Source organism: Anomaloglossus baeobatrachus, chromosome 2 (genome assembly GCF_048569485.1).
Source record: "Anomaloglossus baeobatrachus isolate aAnoBae1 chromosome 2, aAnoBae1.hap1, whole genome shotgun sequence".
Lineage (NCBI taxonomy): Eukaryota > Metazoa > Chordata > Amphibia > Anura > Aromobatidae > Anomaloglossus > Anomaloglossus baeobatrachus.
The window spans coordinates 144,057,003-144,080,163 of NC_134354.1; the positions used below are offsets into that span (position 1 = coordinate 144,057,003).

Here is a 23,161-nt window from a genome sequence, read left to right on the forward strand (position 1 = left end):
TTTTCTTTAATTTTTCCTTTAAATTTTCCCAGTGCCAAATCCAGATCGTACACTCGGAATCCCGGGCCCAGGTCCGGCCCACATGCATCTTTGAAACCGCGCGGATCCGGACTTTTACAGCCCAGGTCTGCTCAGCCCTAGTTATAATGAGAGAGACCAAGAACTTCCAACAAGCTGGTAGTAGATGCAAAAATAGATGAATACCTTATTCCAAAGCATAAAGACGCAGACGAAACGTGTGTCATTCTCACTCCTTGCAGACAATATATCACCTCTGCCTAATTTAATATCTGTATGTGGATTACTTTTTTATACTCTTTGGTATAAAGTATTCACCTATTTTTGCATCTTCTGGCTCGCTGGAAGTTCCTGTTCTCTTTCTTATTAAGTGCGGCATGAGCTCCTGCCTCTGATCCAACGCTGAGCCTTTAACGGGGAGAGTGGCATACAAGATGGACATTTATAAGCGGTAAGGCTAGTTTCACACTTGCGTTCAGCGCATTCCGTCACTATGGGGAATAGCGCAGTCCATTAACGCACTGCGCTATTCTCCATAGACTTGTATGGACGACGCACTGTAACGCAAGTGTCTGCGTTGCATCCGCTGGACGACGCAGCGTCGTTATTTTGACGCTGCGTCGGGCGGATGGAACGCTGCATGTAGCGTTTTTCTGCGCTTGGCGGAGTGTCAAAAAAACTGCAGGAATCCGTTTGGCGTCCGTTGTTTATATAATGGACGCCTATGGTGGCGGATTCCGTTAGAATGCGTCATTTGACGGATTCCGTTAATGCAACCGTCTTTACACAACTGCGCATGCTCAGATGTGTAAAGTCAAGGAAAAAAAGTATAACGGATTGCGTTATTTTGTACGATCCGTAGCATCCGTGTGCCACTATATGCAACGCATCCGTTGCATGCGTCACACAACGCAATGCTACGGATCCCATCCAACGCAAGTGTGAAACTAGCCTTAGCTGGCAACTCTTGTTTTCTTCTAATAGGTTACATGTGGTATCCATGGAAAAAAACAAATACAACACAAGTAACAAAAACACTGACGAGTGAAGGGAGCCTCAGTTAAACTTTACTTCTATAGGAGGATGTGCTACACAGAAAATCCCATGTTTGGGGACATTATATACTCACTTGCCGAACAGAAGCATTTTTATCCGGCTCATCAAGGCTTTGCAGATCAAGCAGCACTAAGCCATGAGGATAGATTCTCACAGTAGCAAAACTGAAAGAGAAAACACAGAGAAATTTATGGCAGGATTAGTCACAGATATGTTTATTACAACGCTCCATCCTAACAACCTTTAGCACAATGGTAATATCAAAGCAGGATCAAAACCCAGTAAAAGCAATGGCTGCAAAGTCTCCAACATATTTGAGATCTCGGTTACATCTCCTCAATGCCAGCAGGCTGCAGAGTCAGAGCACAATACTTTTTTGGTTCTGTGCATTTTAAACCAGGCACTATGTAATTCTACCGGGGTTTCATTGCACGTGAATATATTAAATATTAAGGAAATTTCTTTAATAAAATAAAAAATTAATCACAAGTTGTGTTAGGCCGGGGCCACACGGGGCACTGGTGCGATGCTCACATGACACTCGGCTCGCGCTGGCAGCACAACAGGAGCAGAGTGTCATGCTACTGTCCCTGCAACTGAGGTGCGACCGTGCGAGCGGACCTCAGCTGCGGGGAAGGGGGGGAGGCGGCATGGAGGAGGGGAAGAAGGGATTTATCTCCCTCTCCCCTCCGTAGCCGGCTATTGCGATTCTCGCTCTGCACTCGCGGAACACCAATGTAACGCGAGTGCAGTTCGATTTTTTTCTCGCCCCATTCACTTGAATGGGTGCGAGAGAAAAGAGTCTCGCATTACAATCGCAGTACGCTGCGATTGTTTTCTCGGTCCGATTAGGGCTGAGAAAATAATCGCACATGTGTGCTGACACACAGGCTAATATTGGTCCGAGTGGAATGCGATGTTTTATGGCACTCCACTCGCACCAATTTTCTCGCCGTGTGGCTTAGGCCTCTATGTTCACACTAGAAAAATGATTTTTCTTAAGAAATTTAAGAAAAGAGTGAAGGATTAGCGCACCTGCGTTAAAAACGCACCAATAACGCAGGTGCGTTTTCGGTGCGCTTTTCATGCGTTTTTGGTGCGTTTCCTTTCATGTTGATCCCTGCATTTTTTAATGCCTTTACAGCAATAAAGCACATTGAAAATAAAAAAAAAAATAGATAATACAGAGATAGATATATGATAGATAGAGGGATAGATAGATAGATAGATATAGATATTTAGGGGAATAGATAGAGTATAGAGGGATAGATATAGATAATAGATAGAGGGATATAGATAGATAATAGATATTTAGGGGTATAGATAGATAATAGATAGATATTTAGGGGTATAGATAGATAGATAAGATAGATAGAGGGATAGATAGATAGACAGATAGATGATAGATCGACAGAAGGATAGATAATATAGAAAGATAGACAGATAATATAGAAAGATAGATAATAGATAGATAGATATAGATAGATAATAGATAGATATTTAGGGGTATAGATAAACAAATAATATAGATAGATAGATAGATAGATAGATAGATAGGATAATAGAGGGATAGATAGATAGATAGATAATATAGATAGATAGAGGCATAGCTAGATAGATGGATAGATAGAGGGATAGATAGATAGATAGATAGATAGATAGATAGATTATCTATCTATCTATCTATCCCTCTATCTATCTATCTATCTATCTGATAGATAGATAGATAGATAGATAGATAGATAGAGGGATAGATAGATAATATAGATAGATAGAGGGATAGATAGATAGATAGATAGATAGATAGATAGATAGATAGATAGATAGATAGATAGATAGATAGATAGAGGGATAGATAGATAATATAGATAGATAGAGGGATAGATAGATAGATAGAGGGATAGAGGGATAGATAGATAGATAGATAGAGGGATAGAGGGATATAGATAGATAGATAGATAGATAGAGGGATAGATAGATAGATAAGATAGATAGATAAGATAGATAGATAGATAGATACTATAGATAGATAGAGATAGATAGATAGATAGATAGATAGATTAGATAGATAGAGGGATAGATAGATAATATAGATAGATAGATAGATAGATAGAGGGATAGAGGGATAGATAGATAGATAGATAGAGGGATAGATAGAGGGATAGATAGATAGATAGATAGATAGATAGATAGATAGATAGAGGGATTGATGGATAGAGGGATAGATGGATAGATATATAGATAGATAGAGGGATAGATAGATAGATAGATAGATAGATAGATATAGGGATTGATGGATAGAGGGATAGATGGATAGATAGATAGATAGATAGATAGAGGGATAGATAGATAATATAGATAGATAGAGGGATAGATAGATAATATAGATAGATAGAGGGATAGATAGATAGATAGATAGATAGAGGGATAGATAGATAGAGGGATAGATAGATAGAGGGATAGATAGATAGAGGGATAGATAGATACAGGGATAGATAGATACAGGGATAGATAGATAGAGGGATAGATAGATAGATAGATAGATAGAGGGATAGAGGGATAGAGGGATAGATAGAGGGATAGATAGAGGGATAGATAGAGGGATAGATAGATAGATAGATAGAGGAATAGATAGATAGAATGATAGATAGAGGGATGGATAGATAGATAGAGGGATAGATATTCCAGCTTTATTTATGATGTTTCCCCCCACACACTGCACTTCTCATGGCCGGTAATGTGTTCACATCAGCGGCCGTGAGAAATGTCCTGTAGTTCCCCGCAGCCACGCTCAGGAGCCGGATTCAGCAGTCGCTCACTGACCCGTGGAGAGCTGTCACACGCGGCTGGAGCAGGGCTGGAAGCGCCGGGGGACATCGCTGTGGATTACGTCGGAGCTGTGTCTGGGAGGGGTTAATACAGTGGAGAAACAGGGGCTTTTTGTCTTTTATTCAAAATAAAGGATTTTTTGGTGTGTTTCTTTACTTTCACTTTCAGATTAGTGACGGCGTGTCATAGACGCTGCCATCACTAATCTTGGACTTAGCGGCAGCTATTAGTTGCCGTTAACTCCATATTACCTGGATAGCCCCCCGCATCACGGCATCTGGAGGAGCCGGTAACACGCCGGGATTGTCGCATAATGGATGCGACAGTCCCGGGGCAGCTGCGGCTGGTATTCTCGGCTGCAGGAGGGGGAGGGGGCATTAACCCTGTCCCTCGCTCTCCCCAGCCTGAGAATACCGGGCCGCCGCTGTGTGCTTACCCGGCTGGACGGTAAATATACGGCGGAGCCCACGCTTTTTTTTTTCTCTTCTCCTTCATCTTCCTGTCCTAGTGACATCACTTCCCTGCAAAACGCAGTGCAGGGAAGTACACAATGTCCCGAAAACGCAAAATAACGCGGGAATAACGCAGGTATAACGCAGGAATAACGCACATCACTTCCTACCTGCGTTATTCCTGCTCTATTTCATGATTACATTACAGTCAATGGAGTGAAATAACGCAGTTAGCTGCAGAAAAGAAGTGACATGCTCATTCTTTTTAACAAAATCTACTGAAAGAATTTTCTTAAGAAAAAAACGCAGTGTGCGCACAGCTAATTTTTTTCCCCATAGGTTTTGCTGGGGAATGTCTGCAGAAAGATTACAAGAATTTCTCAAGAAATTTCTGCAGCAAAAACGGACCAAAAACGCAGGTAAAAAAACGCAGTGTGTGAACATAGCGTCCTCTGTCTCAGGATCCGGCATTGTCAGCAGCGTACAAGTACCATGTATAGAAACTGTGTCCTTTCAATAACTAAAACAACAACCCTACTGATCATCAATTCCCCAAAAATATAGGTATACAAAAATTCCCACTACTTACTATCGCTCCCTGCAATAATAACGTGATGGTAAGCTGTCATTTACAGAAGCCAGGAGTCTGGTAACAGATCATAGACTGAAAAAAGATGCAATAAGACTAATAAGACAAACTAATAAAAAAAGACTATAGACCAATTAAAAAACAAACTGGAAGTGCTGATGGGGTTATATTATACAGGAATGAACTATTTGTTCCTCTAGAATCAGCCAAGACCAGTTGCATTTGCTTGCACTGTATTTCTTGGACGGCTGTGCAGTCACGCTGACCTATTTGTGTGTCTTACACCCGGAGCGAGGTGTGGATTGTTTTCTGTTTTCCTTCCACCTAAACATGGGTGCGTCTTATCATCAAGTGCATCTGAGAGTTCAAGAAATAAGTATATTGTTTCCAGAAATAAATCCACAAAATGTCCTTTTTGTTAAAAACAATGTAACTTGTATCATTTTCATCTATTTAATTCTCTGAAATCCCAAACTATTTTCAGCTGGAGAGGAACAATCAAACAATAGGCAAAAATGTCCTTCCTAGCAGGAAAAATTATAAAATGTAAACAGCAATGCGTAGAGCCAGACACAAGGGGTAAGTGGTACCAATTTAATGTCTGCACATGCATTTTTCCTCCTCTTCTTCCAAGAGCCATAACCTCATGAGAGCGTGGTTTTTGAGGAACAAGTTGTAACCAGGAAGAAAATTCCAAGTGGTGTGAAATGGTGGAAAAAAATGCATTTTCAGCATGGCTTTTTTGCTTTGTTTTTACAGTGTTTATTGTATGGTAAAAACTACTCTATATACAGAATGAGCCCCAACAAAGCCCCTCTATATACAGTATGAGCCTTCACATAACCCTTCTTTATACAGTATGAGCCCCCAGATAGCCTCCTATATACAGTATGAGCCCCCACATAGCCTCCTATATACAGTATGAGCCCCCACATAGCCTCCTATATACAGGATGAGCCCCCACACAGCCTCCTATATACAAGATGAGCCCCCCACATAGCCTCCTATATACAGGATGAGCCCCCACATAGCCTCCTATATACAGGGTGAGCCCCCACACAGCCTCCTATATACAGGATGAGCCCATATATAAATCCTGTATATACAGAATTAGCCCCCACATAGCCTCCTATATACAGGATGAGCCCCCACATAGCCTCCTATATACAGGATGAGCCCCCACATAGCCTCCTATATACAGGATGAGCCCCCCACATAGCCTCCAATATACAGGATGAGCCCATACATAAATCCTGTATATACAGAATGAGCCCCTACATAGCCTCCTATATACAGGATGAGCCCCCACATAGCCTCCTATATAAAGGATGAGCCCCTACATAGCCTCCTATATACAGGATGAGCCCCTACATAGCCTGCTATATACAGAATGAGCCCCCACATAACCTCCTATATACAGGATGAGCCCCCACACAGCCTGCTATATACAGAATGAGCCCCCACATAACCTCCTATATACAGGATGAGCCCCCACATAGTCTCCTATATACATGCAAACATCTGATACACATATGAAGAAAACAAAAACACATTCACCTAGATCTCCCGTTTCCTCAACACTGCGGTCTCTGATGCACTGACTCTCCGTACAGCAGACGCAATTAAGTGACGTTATTGAGTCTGCTGAGTTGCTGGGTCACATGCTGATTAGCGTAAGAAGTGACTGGCAGCTCCATCTTCTAACAAACTATTTACTACTATCTGCATCCTGAAGATGTGGATAGTGGTGATATTGCAGATTGGGCGGTGGCGAACAGGCGGTGAGCATGGTGCGGTGAGTAGGTCAGTGTCTGAAACAGCCCGAGGCTTGGATGTAGCCAGTGGGCTGCACTTCACCCAGCTCTGCCCTAGAAGACTTGAACCTGGAACTGATTGACCTTGGTTGTCACCATATAATGCAACAGTATTGCAGTATGTAGTGAAAACCATGGTCTCCTGCTCAGCCTTTAACAGATCTGGCGCTGTGGTAATCCATCAGTACCCAGATATCGCATCACAGTGGGCTGATGGGAGCCTGTGTACGCCAGTAAGCACTCCATTTAAACCCCTCAGTGCTAAATCTGTGACATGACAGACACCATTTCAGAGATCACCATTTCCTCCTTCTCTATGCCATAGTATGTTATCAATCCTATAATGCTTCAGGACAGCATGAGATCAGAGCATCCTGAGACAGTAAGGCTGGGTTCACACATAGCGACAGCGATAACGACGTCGCTGTTATGTCACCATTTTCTGTGATGTAACAGCGACCTTATAAGTCGCTGTTATGATCGCTGCTTAGCTGTCAAACACAGCGACGCAGCAGCGATCATAACGTCGCTACATGTGCAGAGAGCAGGGAGCCGCACACACTGCTTAGCGCTGGCTCCTTGCTCTCCTAGCTACAGTACACATAGGGTTAATTAACCAATGTGTACTGCAGCTACATGTGCAGAGAGCAGGAGCCGGCACTGGCAGCGAGAGCGGCGGAGGCTGGTAACGAAGGTAAATATTGGGTAACCACCTTGGTTACCTGATGTTTACCCTGGTTACAGCTTACCGCAGCTGCCAGACGCCTGCTCCTGCTCTATGCTCGCTTCATTTCGTCGCCCTCTCGCTGTCACACACAGCGATCTGTGCGTCACAGCGGGAGAGCAACAATAACAAAACGAACCAGGGCTGTGTGTAACGAGCAGCGATCTCACAGCAGGGGCCAGATCGCTGCTCAGTGTCACACACAGCGAGATCGCTAATGAGGTCACTGCTGCTTCACAAAAAGCGTGACTCAGCAGCGATCTCAGCAGCGATCTCGCTGTGTGTGAAGCACCCCTAACATGTCTTGTGGGAGGACACTGAGATTATCCTCACTCTATATCTACACAGAGGTTACAAAGTGGGTTCAGGAGCTACGTCCATTGCAAATACAATGGGGTCTGGCTGTGTTACACAGCTGACACTTTCTGCTACTTACCGTAGATTGTTAAAGTTTATCCCTAGGATGCCATAGTCAATGCAGTTTTTTTTTTTTTTGTCCAGGCTAAATTCACAAGTGTGCAGTCCCTCTATGTCTCTGTGTGACTACAGACTTGTGAATCCTCACATCGCTCGCACTGTGCACTATGATGATTCGCCGGTGTACGAGTTGGGAATGGCGATCACATGGCTGCCGGTTTGCGATATGTACACTCCCAGACAGAATCTGACTAGATGGGAGCGGCCTCACTCCAAGAGCCATAACTTTTGAGGTATATAGGATGGTTGGATCGCCTATTACCACATTTTTTTCTGTTGTTGCAGCGCCCGAAAAACTGCAGCTCTGGCGTGATTTTTTTTCTCTTTACGCTGTCTACCGATTAGCTTACTTTATTTTATATTTTGATACAGTGGACATTTCTGAACGGACAAATAACAAATTATATATACACTAGAAGGTGGCCCGATTCTACGCATCGGGTATTCTAGAATTTACGTATTGTGTAGTTCATGTATGATTTTTGTTATATATATATATAGATGTTGTTGTGTGTAGTTACTAAGTGTTTGTGTAGGGCGCTGTACATGTTCTGGGTGTTGTCTGGGTGTGGCGGGGGGTGAGAGTGGTGTTGTATGTGTGTTGCGTTGTTTGTGGAGCGCGGTGTGTCTGTAGCGTTGTGTGTGTGTGTGTGTTGCACGGTTTGTGTGGGTGTGTGTGTGTTTTGGGGGGAGGTATGCTTTGTGCAATGTGTGTGTTGTGCGGTATGTGCGTATATTTATGTATGCCGCGGTGTTTGTGTGTTGGGTGTTGTGTGTGTGCAGCGTTGTCTGTGTGTGTGGGTGTCTGTGTAGGGCAGTGTTTGTGGTTCCCAGTGTGTGTGTGTGGTGTGTTGTGCAGTGCGCGTGTGTGTGTGTTGGGGGGAGGTGTGCACCTCCCATCGTGCTCCATCCCCCATGCTGCGCACCCCCCATCGTGCTCCATCCCCCATGCTGCGCACTCCCCATCGTGCTCCATCCCCTATGCTGCGCATTCCCCATCGTGCTCCATCTCCCATGCTGCGCACTCCCCATTGTGCTCCATCCCCCATGCTGCGCATTCCCCATCGTGCTCCATCCGCCATGCTGCGCACTCCATCGTGCTCCATCCCCCATGCTGCGCACTCCCAAACGTGCTCCATCCCCCATGCTGCACACTCCCCATCGTGCTCCATCCCCCATGCTGCGCAATCCCAAACGTACTCCATCCCCCATGCTGCGCACTCCCCATCGTGCTCCATCCCCCATGCTGCGCACTCCCCATCGTGCTGTATCCCCCAAGCTGCGCACTCCCCATCGTGCTGTATCCCCCAAGCTGCGCACTCCCAAACGTGCTCCATCCCCCATGCTGCGCACTCCCCATTGTGCTGTATCCCCCAAGCTGCGCACTCCCAAACGTGCTCCATCCCCCAAGCTGCGCACTCCCAAATGTGCTCCATCCCCCATGCTGCGCACCCCCCATCGTGCTCCATCCCCCATGCTGCGCACCCCCCATCGTGCTCCATCCCCCATGCTGCGCACCCCCCATCGTGCTCCATCCCCCATGCTGCGCACTCCCCATCGTGCTCCATCCCCCATGCTGCGCACTCCCAAACGTGCTCCATCCCCCATGCTGCGCACTCCCCATCGTGCTCCATCCCCCATGCTGCGCACCCCCCCCATCGTGCTCCATCCCCCATGCTGCACCAGCATCAGCCTCTCTTCCCCCAGCATCAGCCTCTCTGCCCCCAGCATCAGCCTCTCTCCTCCCAGCATCAGCCTCTCCTCTCTGTCCCCAGCATCAGCCTCTCTGTCCCCATCATCAGCCTCTCTCCTCCCAGCCTACCCCAGCATCAGCCTCTCTTCTCTCAGCCTCCCTCCTCCCAGCCTCCCCCAGCATCAGCCTCCCCCTCCCAGTCTCCCCCAGCATCAGCCTCCCCCTCCCAGCCTCCCCTAGCATCAGCCTCCGCCTCCCAGCCTCAGCCTCCCAGCCTCCCCCAGCATCAGCCTCTCTCCTCCCAGCCTCCCCCAGCATAAGCCTCTCTGCTGTACGTATGTGCGTATATTTATGTATGCCGCGGTGTTTGTGTATTGGGTGTTGTGTGTGTGCAGCGTTGTCTGTGTGTGTGGGTGTCTGTGTAGGGCAGTGTTTGTGGTTCCCAGTGTGTGTGTGTGGTGTGTTGTGCAGTGCGCGTGTGTGTGTGTTGGGGGGAGGTGTGCACCTCCCATCGTGCTCCATCCCCCATGCTGCGCACCCCCCATCGTGCTCCATCCCCCATGCTGCGCACTCCCCATCGTGCTCCATCCCCCATGCTGCGCACTCCCAAACGTGCTCCATCCCCCATGCTGCGCACTCCCCATCGTGCTCCATCTCCCATGCTGCGCACTCCCCATTGTGCTCCATCCCCCATGCTGCGCATTCCCCATCGTGCTCCATCCGCCATGCTGCGCACTCCATCGTGCTCCATCTCCCATGCTGCGCACTCCCAAACGTGCTCCATCCCCCATGCTGCGCACTCCCCATCGTGCTCCATCCCCCATGCTGCGCACTCCCAAACGTGCTCCATCCCCCATGCTGCGCACTCCCCATCGTGCTCCATCCCCCATGCTGCGCAATCCCAAACGTACTCCACCCCCCATGCTGCGCACTCCCCATCGTGCTCCATCCCCCATGCTGCGCACTCCCCATCGTGCTGTATCCCCCAAGCTGCGCACTCCCAAACGTGCTCCATCCCCCATGCTGCGCACTCCCCATCGTGCTGTATCCCCCAAGCTGCGCACTCCCAAACGTGCTCCATCCCCCAAGCTGCGCACTCCCAAATGTGCTCCATCCCCCATGCTGCGCACCCCCCCATCGTGCTCCATCCCCCATGCTGCGCACCCCCATCGTGCTCCATCCCCCATGCTGCGCACCCCCCATCGTGCTCCATCCCCCATGCTGCGCACTCCCCATCGTGCTCCATCCCCCATGCTGCGCACTCCCAAACGTGCTCCATCCCCCATGCTGCGAACTTCCCATCGTGCTCCATCCCCCATGCTGCGCACCCCCCCATCGTGCTCCATCCCCCATGCTGCACCAGCATCAGCCTCTCTGCCCCCAGCATCAGCCTCTCTCCTCCCAGCATCAGCCTCTCTCCTCCCAGCATCAGCCTCTCCTCTCTGTCCCCAGCATCAGCCTCTCTGTCCCCATCATCAGCCTCTCTCCTCCCAGCCTACCCCAGCATCAGCCTCTCTTCTCTCAGCCTCCCTCCTCCCAGCCTCCCCCAGCATCAGCCTCCCCCTCCCAGCCTCCCCCAGCATCAGCCTCCCCCTCCCAGCCTCAGCCTCCCCCAGCATCAGCCTCTCTCCTCCCAGCCTCCCCCAGCATAAGCCTCTCTCCTCCCAGCCTCCTCCAGCATCAGCCTCTCTCCTCCCAGCCTCCCCCAGCATCAGCCTCCCCCTCCCAGCCTTCCCCAGGATCAGCCTCTCTCTTCCCAGCCTCCCTCCTAACAGCCTCCCCCAGCATCAGCCTCCCCCTCCCAGCCTCCCCCAGCCTCAGCCTCCCCCAGCATCAGCCTCTCTCCTCCCAGCCTCCCCCAGCATCAGCCTCCCCCAGCATCAGCCTCTCTCCTCCCAGCCTCCCCCAGCATCAGCCTCTCTCCTCCCAGCCTCCCCCAGCATCAGCCTCCCCCAGCATCAGCCTCCCCCAGCATCAGCCTCCCCCAGCATCAGCCTCTCTCCTCCCAGCCTCCCCCAGCATCAGCCTTCCCCAGGATCAGCCTCCAGCATGCCGTGCTCCTCTGCCGACACTCACAGATCCGATCGCATACACACACACACACACACACACACACACCCGATCACATACACTCACACACACACTGACGATATTGCACATACGCGCTCTCACTCACAACATCCGGAGATACCACATGCTTCTGGCCATGTGATCCTCCGGCAGGTCCTGGAAGCTCACTGCACAGTATCGTCGCCGAAAAGCAAGCGATATCCCAGGATGTTGTGAGTGTGTGGATGCGATGTGATGTGTGTGTGAGAGTGAGTGTGATCTGAAGTGTTGTTATGTGTGTGCGTGTGTGTATGTTCCGCCGCAGCAGGACCTAGATGCGCTGGTAACTATGCTACCATGGTTACCAGCGTATCCCGTCCCCCGCTCGCACGGGAGCCCACACCAGCATACGCCGGCAACCCCAGCAATGCGAGGGTATGTGTCGGCTGGGTTAGCGGTGTACGCTGATGTGGGCTCCCGGGGGTACAGTACTCACCTGGGAGTCGTGGCTCCGTATCGCTTTGGGGAATGCGTGCGGGGGGCGGGTCCAGAGCGAGCGTGCATTGCGTGAGGGGGCGGGGCGGGGCCGAGTTGCCAATACGTGCAGGGTGCCGGGGCGAGAGGCCAATCCGAGTGGGGGGCGGAGCCTGGGCGAGCGGCCGGCCAATCCGTGTGGGGGCGGAGCCTGGGCGAGCGGCCAATCGGTGCGGGGGCGGGGCCATGGCGAGCCCAGCGGCGAATCCGCTTTGTGTCACCGTAAGGACACAATTTTGGAGCAAGACAGACAGACAGACAGACAGACAGACAGAATAAGGCAATTATATATATAGATATATATATACATATATATATGTTATTTTTTATTATTATTTCTTAATTTTGAATGTGATACAAAGGGGCTGACTTGAACTTTAATATTTTTTAAAATCAGCTGACATGTGCAGGGAAAGATGTGGGCTCGGTGTGCAAGCCCTTATCACACGCAGGGAGACAGCCCATGGATGGACATTGCACGTAATGGGTCGTTAAGGTGTTTTAATATTTCAAGAACATTTGTACATTTTCACAAGCCGTACATTTCAAAATTGCTTGTATTTACTATCACTACTCGACAATGCCCATATCATTTAACTGTTTGTAAAGGGGTTGGCTAATTCTTTCTAAAGGCCCCGTCACACTAAGCAACATCGCTAGCAACATCGCTGGTAACGAACAACTTTTGTGACGTTGCTAGCGATGTTGCTGTGTGTGACATCCAGCAACAACCTGGCCCCTGCTGTGAGGTCGTTGGTTGTTGCTGAATGTCCTGGGCCATTTTTTAGTTGTTGCTGTCCTGCTGTGAAGCACAGATCGCTGTGTGTGACAGCGAGACAGCAACAACTAATGTGCAGTGAGCAGGGAGCCGGCTTCTGCTGAGGCTGGTAACTAATGTAAACATCGGGTAACCAAGAAGCCCTGTCCTTGGTTACCCGATATTTACCTTTGATACCAGCCTCCTCCGCTCTCACTGCCTGTGCTGCCGGCTCCTGCTCTGTGCACATGTAGCTGCAGCACACATCAGGCAATTAACCCGATGTGTGCTGTAACTAGGAGAGCAAGGAGCCAGCACTAAGCAGTGTGCGCTGCTCCCTGCTCTGTGCACATTTAGCTGCAGCACACATCAGGCAATTAACCCGATGTGTGCTGTAACTAGGAGAGCAAGGAGCCAGCGCTCAGTGTGCGCTGCTCCCTGCTCTGTGCACATTTAGCTGCAGCACACATCGGGTTAATTAACCTGATGTGTGCTGTAACTAGGAGACTGGGGGCTGGTCACTGGTTGCTGGTGAGCTCACCAGCAACTCGTGTAGCCACGCTCCAGCGATCCCTGCCAGGTCAGGTTGCTGGTGGGATCGCTGGAGCGTCGCAGTGTGACAGCTCACCAGCAACCTCCTAGCAACTTACCAGCGATCCCTATCGTTGTTGGGATCGCTGGTAAGTTGCTTAGTGTGACTGGACCTTTAAACACAATGCTCGCCAACCTACTAACTTCCCGTTCTCCCCAGCATTAACCTTGGTAAGGAGCAGTTAAGAAAAAACAAAAAACAACTTTTTGAATGGACAGGATATATAATAACAAGTAAATTGCAGAAGTGTCTGATTTTACAAGAACTTTGCAATTCTAACCATTTAATAGGAATGGCCTTGTTTACACACTGTGTTTTTTTGCCATGTTTATTTCTTCTGTGCGTTTTTTACATCAAAGTGAAGGTGATTTCTAAAATCTCCTGCACATTGCTTATTTTTTCCTTGCAGATTTGAACCATTAAAGCGTTGGGGTTTTTTTTCCAAATCTTCCTCATGTCAAAACGCACATAAAAACACGTCAAAGATGCATCAAACACAAGATATTTCAAGCAGCATTTTTCCTGCCATCCGCAAAAGCTTGCGATATGTGAGTATATAGCACTCTTATACCACAATACATATACATTTAGCCTGGGTTAGGGCATAAAAAATTTATTTCTGGTGCTTCTTTAAATTGAAAAGTCTAAAATATAAAAGAAAATGAATTTCTGTGTCTATCATTTCTGAACTAATAAAATACTAGGAATTATAAAAATATTTTATTTTTTAATATTCTGTTACCGTCATAATAAGGGGGAAAAAAAATAACATTTATGTTTTTGTTTTCTGAATTTTTTTTTTTTTTTTTAGTGAATGGAGAAACGCAGTCCAGGAAATTGTGACTTCACATTAGGTTGGTATAAAAGATGTCCACGGCAGATTTAGGGTCCGTGCCCACGATCAGTATTTGCAGCCGTGTGGACGCAGCAAGTTTCAGCTGCGTCCAAAACGCTGCGGTGTACAGGACAAGCACAGTGGATGGGATTTCTAGAAATCCTGTGCCCACTATACTTCTTTTTTAACCAAACACTGACCTGTTGTGCGTGTTTCCAGACCGCAGCATGTCAATTTTTTGCTGCTGAATTGCCTGCGTCCTCCGTAGGGAGAACAAAGCGAGGAGACCACAGCACACGGAACCCTGATCGTGGGTACGAGGAGCTGCGGTCTCCTGCGGAAGAGACGCGCGGTGCCCCCGCTCAGGACTCGCTGCATCCAGTACGCAAGTGAGTCCTGATCGTGGGCACATACCTTAATAATTTCTCCCATATCTTGTCATTTATGAAGCCCAGAGCCACTATTTGGGTAAATGCCACTGTTATACATCATGCAGCACGGCTCCCTCAAGTCTCACTTCTGTTACGATGACAATGTGCATGTTAATCACATTCCCCTCATTTTTGACTTTTTGCCACAGAGCTTTAATAAAGGCTCAGTCCAATAGCATTAGCAGAGTATTAATCGAGGGCCCGGAGCACGGTGGGCACTGCACGTACGGGCAAGAGCTGTGAAGATGAATTCTCCAACATCTTACTGAGTCAGCCTTCTGCACTTTTGGACTGCAGATGTCGAATGGATGTCGGACTCCTGGGATCTGCACCAATAGACAGAACAAGGAGCGTTTAGAGGGGGCCGCAGAGCACATGCCCGACCTGCGCCACATTCATTCCCTATCAGACTGTCCAGTGCTGCGCTCGGCGCCTTCTGGCAGCCCCATAAAGAATGAATGGAGCAGTGGGTGAACATCCAAACTACCATTCCATTTTGTAACCGGAAAAAATATCCTCCATTCTGACTATACAATCATATAGGTGATAACTTGTTTTGACTGGACAGTCCCTTTAAGCCTGATGCCTGCATAGCCTTCCGGTCTTTTTCATGTATATCTACAGCCTCCCACCCTTTCCACTTTCTAATTTATGAAAGCATAGTATAGATGTAATCCAATCTACTTTGTAATCCCAATGAATCTAGGATGATGCGGAGCAGATTGGTGGTATAGTTATTATGACAGAAGGCAGATTTACTTGATCCAACAGCTATTTCCCTGCCACCCTTTCATTTCCTGAATACTGGAGTGACAGTAAAGATTGGGCATTTGCTACACTCCTTCACATGAAGCCTAGAGTAACGCAACTAATGGTGAAGACCATTCCTTCAAATGATTAGAAATGATCAGTTTGTGCCAAGACAATAATCAGAGTGGAGCCGAGAGCTATCTGATGTTTCATTGGATAGCACTCATCCCAATGTTATACTACAGGGCAGTGCCATGCAGCGCTTTTTTTCTCATGCCGAATTGATGTGTGACCAGAATCGGACAAACTGAGCAAGGCATGTCACTCAGATCATTAGATAGTATATCACATTGCACGATCTGCACAGCGCAGCGCCTGAACATCAAAGCATTGCACTGTAAATCGAAGCTGAGAGGAGAGAGAAGTGTGATCTGGGCATGTTTGTCAAGACTGCTGTCAGTCACAGAGTGGCAGCCCCACCTTTGATGTGCCCTTCTCAGTTTGTCTGATTGCGGTCTCCAGACCAAAAAGATAAAACCCAGAACATCAACAGAGGAATATATGCGCTGCAGAAAGATCATCTTACAGGAGCAGCGTAGGTAGCAGACGTATACTGGGAAAGTGTTGGTTAGGAAGAGTTAGGACAAATAAAAGGGGGTTAAATTAGTAGTGGAAATCCTGTGGTGTGCATGCTCATTTTCTAATCCATTCAGATGGAGCTTATGATCGGTAGGATTCCACAAGTTGGTCCCTCAGCAATCAGTAATCCTTTAACCCTGAACATTTTAACATGTTCATAATACTTTATAATATCAAAAACTGTGCCCATCACCCTTATAATTCACTAGTGGAGGTCCACTAATTCTGTGTACACTGTGCACAAGTAAAACGCTGACAATCAGTGGTAGGGATAGCGTTATTCAGAGCTCATGAATATGAAGGACAAAATGGCAGTGAATTTATTAGTCTTTAAGTGATCAATCAATCTCCTGCTGATAAAACAATGGTTTTATAAAAGCTACAGCAAGCAGCCCAGTAAGTGACATAGCTGGAATCAGGGTCTCTGCCTCTACATCATTCTTCTCTCTAGCAAAAACCTGGTGACAGATTCCATTTAAGTCTAAGGAAGCATTATCAGGGATTTTTCTCTGGGGCATGTACTTCTTCCCCTATAAGACGTTGATCAATCATAAACAGGAAGCCACAGACAGGCAGAAAAAAAACACGCTCCCGCAATAACTTGGAGAGGCTTTCGCAATGTGGGACAAGTTATGACAGTCTGCTCTCCATATTGCTTCTTATTACTTGCTTATTGGTCCTTATAAGAATACTGCAAAATTGTGTGAATACATACACCTTTCAGGTTGCATCACAGCAGCCATCTGGGAGAAGGGAATACTGCAGAGCTGACCGCACTTTGAGAAAACAGCTGCACAGGTGATTGTAATGAGAGAAAGCTCAGCTCTGCTGTACAGCTGCTCCTGCCACATGGACTGCTGTGAGATGAAAGGTCTATGTAACCGTACCCAGCTCTACTCTACTCATGGTACTCTGTAATCACACAGCTCTGCAGTGATATCAGTGAGGGCAGAGTGTCTGTCATGACATGTCTCACACTGAGCAACCTGAAATAAGCTTTTGTGTGGGTGTGTTCTTTTTTTCTCCTGAATACTGCAATGTGCTTATGCAGTGGTCAATCTCATGCAGAGGAAAAAGTACACACCCCCTGAGACTAATCTCTAGTAACACCAAGAAATGGTTAACACTACTTATACACTAAAATTAACATTAGCTATAACTTAAACTATACAAGCTAAGATTTTCACACAGAGAGAAAAAAATAAAAAATATTGTTTTGCTCAGCTGTGCAGCCATTATGCCATGATCTGGCCAGTTTTACCATACAAAAACTAGTGAAAGGTCCCCTTTAATAATAGAATTATCATTCCTCTATCAATGACTGAAGGAGGTCACTTGTGATTTTGAGACAACTTTTCTCCATAACCTATTAGACCAGACCTGGGCAAGGGGCGGCCCGCGGGCCACTTCCGGCCCGCCTTCTCTCTGTGACCGGCCCGCCTGGCTCAGGGCGTCCTTGCTGGCCGATCAGTGATGAGGGCAATCTGACCTCTTGTCCAGAGCTGCAGGCTCTGGGAGACCCATGGTCAGATTGCCATCATCACACGCTGCGTGCCGGGCAGGGAGCGATCCTGCAGTGCCGCAGAGTGTAGGCAGCGGAACGCAGGAACCTTTCTCTGTAACACACACGCGCTCTGATGATGTCAGTACGGCGCGTGTGTGTCATTTGAAAAGTTCCCGCCCGGCAGGACAAGAAGCTGCAGCAGCCGGGGCTGGTACGGAGAGAAGCAGCGGCGGGGGCCCGTACAAGAACTGCAGCGGCGCAGCCAGGGCCCGTACAAGAGAAGAAGCAGCTGAGCGGGGGTACGTACGGAAGTGCCTGAGGAGGGAGAGGTGAGTGGTGACTAGTAACCAGCGGGCACAATGGGGGAGGGGGGGGTAACTGGTGACTAATATTTGGGTGTAGTGATGTAGTATATGGGAATGTAATTTTACAGGTGTAGTATATTGGGGTCTAGTGATGTATATGGGGATGTAGTGATGTATATTACAGGTGTAGTATATAGGGGTGTAATGATGTAGTATATGGGGATTGTTTGTGTATATATGTATATAGTGCGTGTGTGTGTGTATACGTATGTATATGTGTGTATATATATATATATATATATATATATATATATATATATATAATGTACGTACACAGTATATATGTGTGTATTTGTGTGTATGTATGTGTATATACATATATGTATATATATATATATATATACACATACATACAATATCTGTGTGTGTGTGTGTGTGTGTGTGTATTTATACTATATGCAGCTCTGTCGCCATAGAAGGGGGTCCAGATACAATTTCTTGCACAGGGGCCCCAAGCTGTCAGTGTCCGCCCCTGCTGTTGAGAGCAGACACTTGATTGTGGTGCCCCCGACACGAGTCTGTGAAATAAAAAGATTTTCCATATTCACCTGCTTTCTTCGGCTCTGCTGCCTCCCGCTCTTGACCCCCGCTCATTCATCGATTATTCACCGCACTCAGGACCTGGAAGCCGGAGCATCGCGGTGACAATGCCGGGCACAGCACTGTTGAGGACATCACCGCGAGGACAGGTGAGTATTCTGCAAGCACAGTGACCTCCAGGAGGTCAACTGAGTTTCCAATGAACTCTGATGACCCCCCTGCGACACCTACGCTACAGCTTCACGGGTTCATCAGAGTTCATTGGGAACTGTGACGAGTCCCCGAGATGCTCCGGCTTCCAGGTTCTCAACACACACACACCTGTATACTCACCCAGCGATGCGGTCCCCAGCGCTGTCCCTGCTTCCAGCTGCTCACTGCAGTGAATATTCAGTGAGTATAATTACCAGCGATAAGGAGCGGGAGGCAGCAGAGCCAGAGACAGCAGCGGTGGAGAGAGGTAAATATAGAAAATCTTTTTATTAAAAAGACCCGTGTTTTCTCTGGTACTTGTCACACTGATGTCACACAGATCCCAATGTGCCATCCGTGTGACACCCGTGCTGCTGGAGAAAAAACGGACATGTCTGCGTGTGTGCGTGCAGGGCCACGAGGGGTCACACAGTCCGTAACTTACTATTTGTTTATGAAGGGATAGTATATATACTGTATACAGTATTGGGTAAAACTGAGTTAATTATATTAGTCCGGCCCTCTAAAACCATCCCAATTTCTCATGCGGCCCCATGGGAAAATTAATTGCCCACCCCTGTATTAGACCATGTGCACATTATAAAATGGAGTGCTCCATGAGTTATACAAAATAACTGACCAACAAATGGTTCATGTCCTGGAGGACTAATGCCATCTATGTATTAGTTGGATGACCAATCATCTGAATCACCACCATGTTTATTATATTTGCAATGCAAAGAATGATATATTCAGCAAATGTGTAGCCTGCAAAAAAAAATCATCTTTCTGTGAATTGCTGCAGCAGCTCTTATCTGCAAAAGGTTGTTTTGGATAAGACAACCCCCTCAAGAGTGATTTACTTATATCTCACTGAGCTGAATAATAATACATTTGTGTTAATCTCATTGTGGCAAAAATGACTGACAGACGACTTAATTAACTCTATAGTAATATTAAGAGAAGAAGGGGATTCGGAGCTTTGTATTCAGATATTAGGGTTGCCATGAATGTTTCCAATCAAATTAATCAGTACCAAAATGTTGGACTAATTTAGTTAAATAAAAAACTGAATGATATATACACTATTATGATAAAAAGCAAAAAATGTAGGATTTCATCTTCTTTATGTGTCAGCTTTCACATCAAAGTTCTTTTAGGTTTTAATGCTTTGGACAATAAAGAACCTACATAAACGGCCAAAGAAACAATGCTGTTTGCTTTGGACAATCCCTACATTAGAAAAGGCTCTTAAGAGCTGCTGAATATATTTCCCCAACCTAGAACCCGAGTGATCAATTGTGATCTGTGGGAAAACCTGGTAACAAGTGATTCATCTCAATGCATTACCACCAAAGACAAAATTACCCTATTACCCCACATATACCAAGATGAGGGACAGAAATACAAGGATTAGGGGCATAAATACCAGGATGGGGGACATATATACCAGGATGGGGATCATATTTACAAAGATGAGAGACATGTATACCAGAAGGTGCCCAGGATAGGGAACATATTAATGTTTGCAAATGCACAAAGGAACAAAGACCTTAATTTTTGGAGACATGTCCTGTGGCCTGACGAAACTAAAATTGAACTGTTTGGCCATAATGACCATCGTTATGTTTGGAGGAAAAAGGGAGAAGATTTGGAGCCCAAGAACACCATCCCAATTGTGAAAAATGGGGGTGACAGCATCATTTTGTCGGGTTGTTTTGTTGCAGGAGGGACTGGTGCACAAAATATATGACATCATGAAGAAGGAAGATTATGTGGCACTACTGAAGCAACATCTCAAGACATCAGCCAGGAACTTAAAGCTTGGGAGGAAATAGTACTTACAAATGGACAATGATCCGAAGCATACTGCCAAACTGATTACAATGTGGCTTAAGGATAACAAAGTCAATCTTTTGGAGTGGCCATCACAAAGCCCTGATCTCAATTCGAGATGAGCAGTTCCAGCGATGCTTGGTTCGACGGTAGCAAACGAGCCTAGCTCCACAGGCTCGAGCTTGACCCAAAGCTAGGAACAAGTCCCTGATTGGCAGTTTGAGTCTCCGCCCACATACAGCCAGCCATAAGCAGATTCCTTCCGGGGAAGGATGGGAGAGCTTTCTCAAACTTTTTTTTTTATTACACACTACATCTGATCACGCTGTTGTTACCCCGAGTGCGAGTGCGAGCCGTTCAAACACTGCAAGCTGCTCACACAGGGCTGAGCACCAAGCGTACCTAAGCACAGCTTTGCTCGTGCGAGTTTTGTTCGCACAAAAAGCATCCGAACTCGAACCTTGATTTTTAAATTGTGTTCAGTTCAAAAACCAAACCTCAGGTTCACTCATCTGTAAACTCAATCCTTTTGAAAATTTATGGACAAAGCTGAAAAGGCAGGTGCGAGCAAGGTGACCTACAACCACGGCTCAGTTACACCAGTTCTGTCAGGAATAATGGGCCCAAATTCCTACCAACTATTGTGAGAAGCTTGTGGAAGGATATCCAAAACGTTTGACTCAAGTCATACAGTTTAAGGGCAATGGTACCAAATACTAATGTAATGATGATAAGGTAAGAAAGAGGACCGCACTCCTTCGCTGTGCTGGAAACTTTATTCAAACAGGTGCAAGGTAAAAAGCTGGAGGCAACCTGTATGCCAGCTCCTGCAAAGGACGACGGCCGTTTCGCCTATTCATTAGGCTTCCACGGGTCCACCCGGTTTTGGTGGACCCGTGGAAGACTAATGAATAGGCGAAACGGCCGTCGTCCATAGCAGGAGCTGGCATACAGGTTGCCTCCAGCTTTTTACCTTGCACCTGTTTGAATAAAGTTTCCAGCACAGCGAAGGAGTGCGGTCCTCTTTCTTACCTTATCATCATCCTTGGATCTTGTTTTGTGACACGCACCCCGCTCTGGACTGAATCATCGGCAAGTAAATACCCCGGGCATATGCGGTACCGCAGGTGACAGGCAGTGGTGCACGACCACTCTTGATTTGTAAATACTAATGTAATGTACACTACCGTTCAAAAGTTTGGGGTGACCCAGCCAATTTTGTCTTTTTCATGAAAAATAATATTTTTATTTATCAAATGAGTTGCATAATGAATAGAAAATATAGTCCAGACATTGACGAGGTTAGAAATAATGATTTTTACTTGAAATAATCATTTTTTCCTTCAAACTTTGCTTTTGTTACAGAATGCTCCTTTGCAGCAATTCCAGCTTTACAGACCTTTGGCATTCTAGCTATTAATTTGCTGAGGTAATCTGGAGATATTTCCCCCTATGCTTACAGAAGCCTCCCACAAGTTGGATTGGCTTGATGGGCCCTTTTTGCGTACCATACGGTCATGCTTCTCCCATAACAGCTCAATAGGGTTGAGATCTGGTGACTGGGCTGGCCACTCCATTACAGATGGAATACCAGCTGCCTGCTTCTTCCCTAAATAGTTCATGCATAATTTGGAGGTGTGCTTTGGGTCATTGTCCGGTTGTAGGATGAAATTTGCTCCAATCAAGCGCTGTCCATAGGGTATGGCGTTGCAAAATTGAGTGATAGCCTTCTTATTCAAAATCCCTTTTACCTTGTACAAATTTCCCACTTTACCAGCACCAAAGCAACCCCAGACCATCACATTACCTCCACCATGCTTGACAGATGGCGTCAGGTACTCTTCCAGCATCTTTTCAGTTGTTCTGCGACTCACAAATGTTCTTCTGTGTGATTCAAACACCTCAAACTTCGATTTGTCTGTCCATAACACTTTTTTCCAATCTTCCTCTGTCCAATTGTCTGTGTTCTTTTGCCCATATTAATCTTTTCCTTTTATTAGCCAGTGGCAGATATGGCTTTTTCTTTGCCACTCTGCCTTGAAGGCCAGCATCCCTGAATTGCCTCTTCACTGTAGAAGTTGACACTGGTGTTTTGCGGGTACTATTTAATGAAGCTGCCAATTGAGGACCTGTGAGGCGTCGATTTCTCAAACTAGAGACTCTAATGTACTTGTCTTATTGCTCAGTTGTGCAGCGGGACCTCCCACTTCTCTTTCTACTCTGGTTAGAGCCTGTTTGTGCTCTCCTCTAAAGGAAGTAGTACACACCGTTGTAGGAAATCTTCAAATTTTGGCAATTTCTCACATGGAATATCCTTCATTTCTAAGAACAAGAATAGACTGTCGAGATTCACATGAAAATTCTTTTTTTCTGACCATTTTGAGAGTATAATGGAACCAACAAATCTAATGCTCCAGATAGCTTCTCTAATTAGCAAAACTGTTTTCAGCTGTGCTAACATACATACATACATAATAACGGTTTT

At 46.7% G+C, this 23,161-nt stretch overlaps 1 protein-coding gene across 2 annotated transcripts in view; it reads right to left on the reverse strand.

Moving 5' to 3' along the window:
• Positions 1-23,161, reverse strand: part of SMS (spermine synthase) — a 225,094-nt gene that overhangs the window by 150,226 nt on the left and 51,707 nt on the right. For both annotated transcript variants that reach the window (XM_075333409.1, XM_075333410.1), the window contains exon 3: positions 1,148-1,238. In XM_075333409.1, coding sequence (XP_075189524.1) covers positions 1,148-1,238 — 91 coding nt within the window. The remainder of the gene's footprint in view (positions 1-1,147; positions 1,239-23,161) is intronic.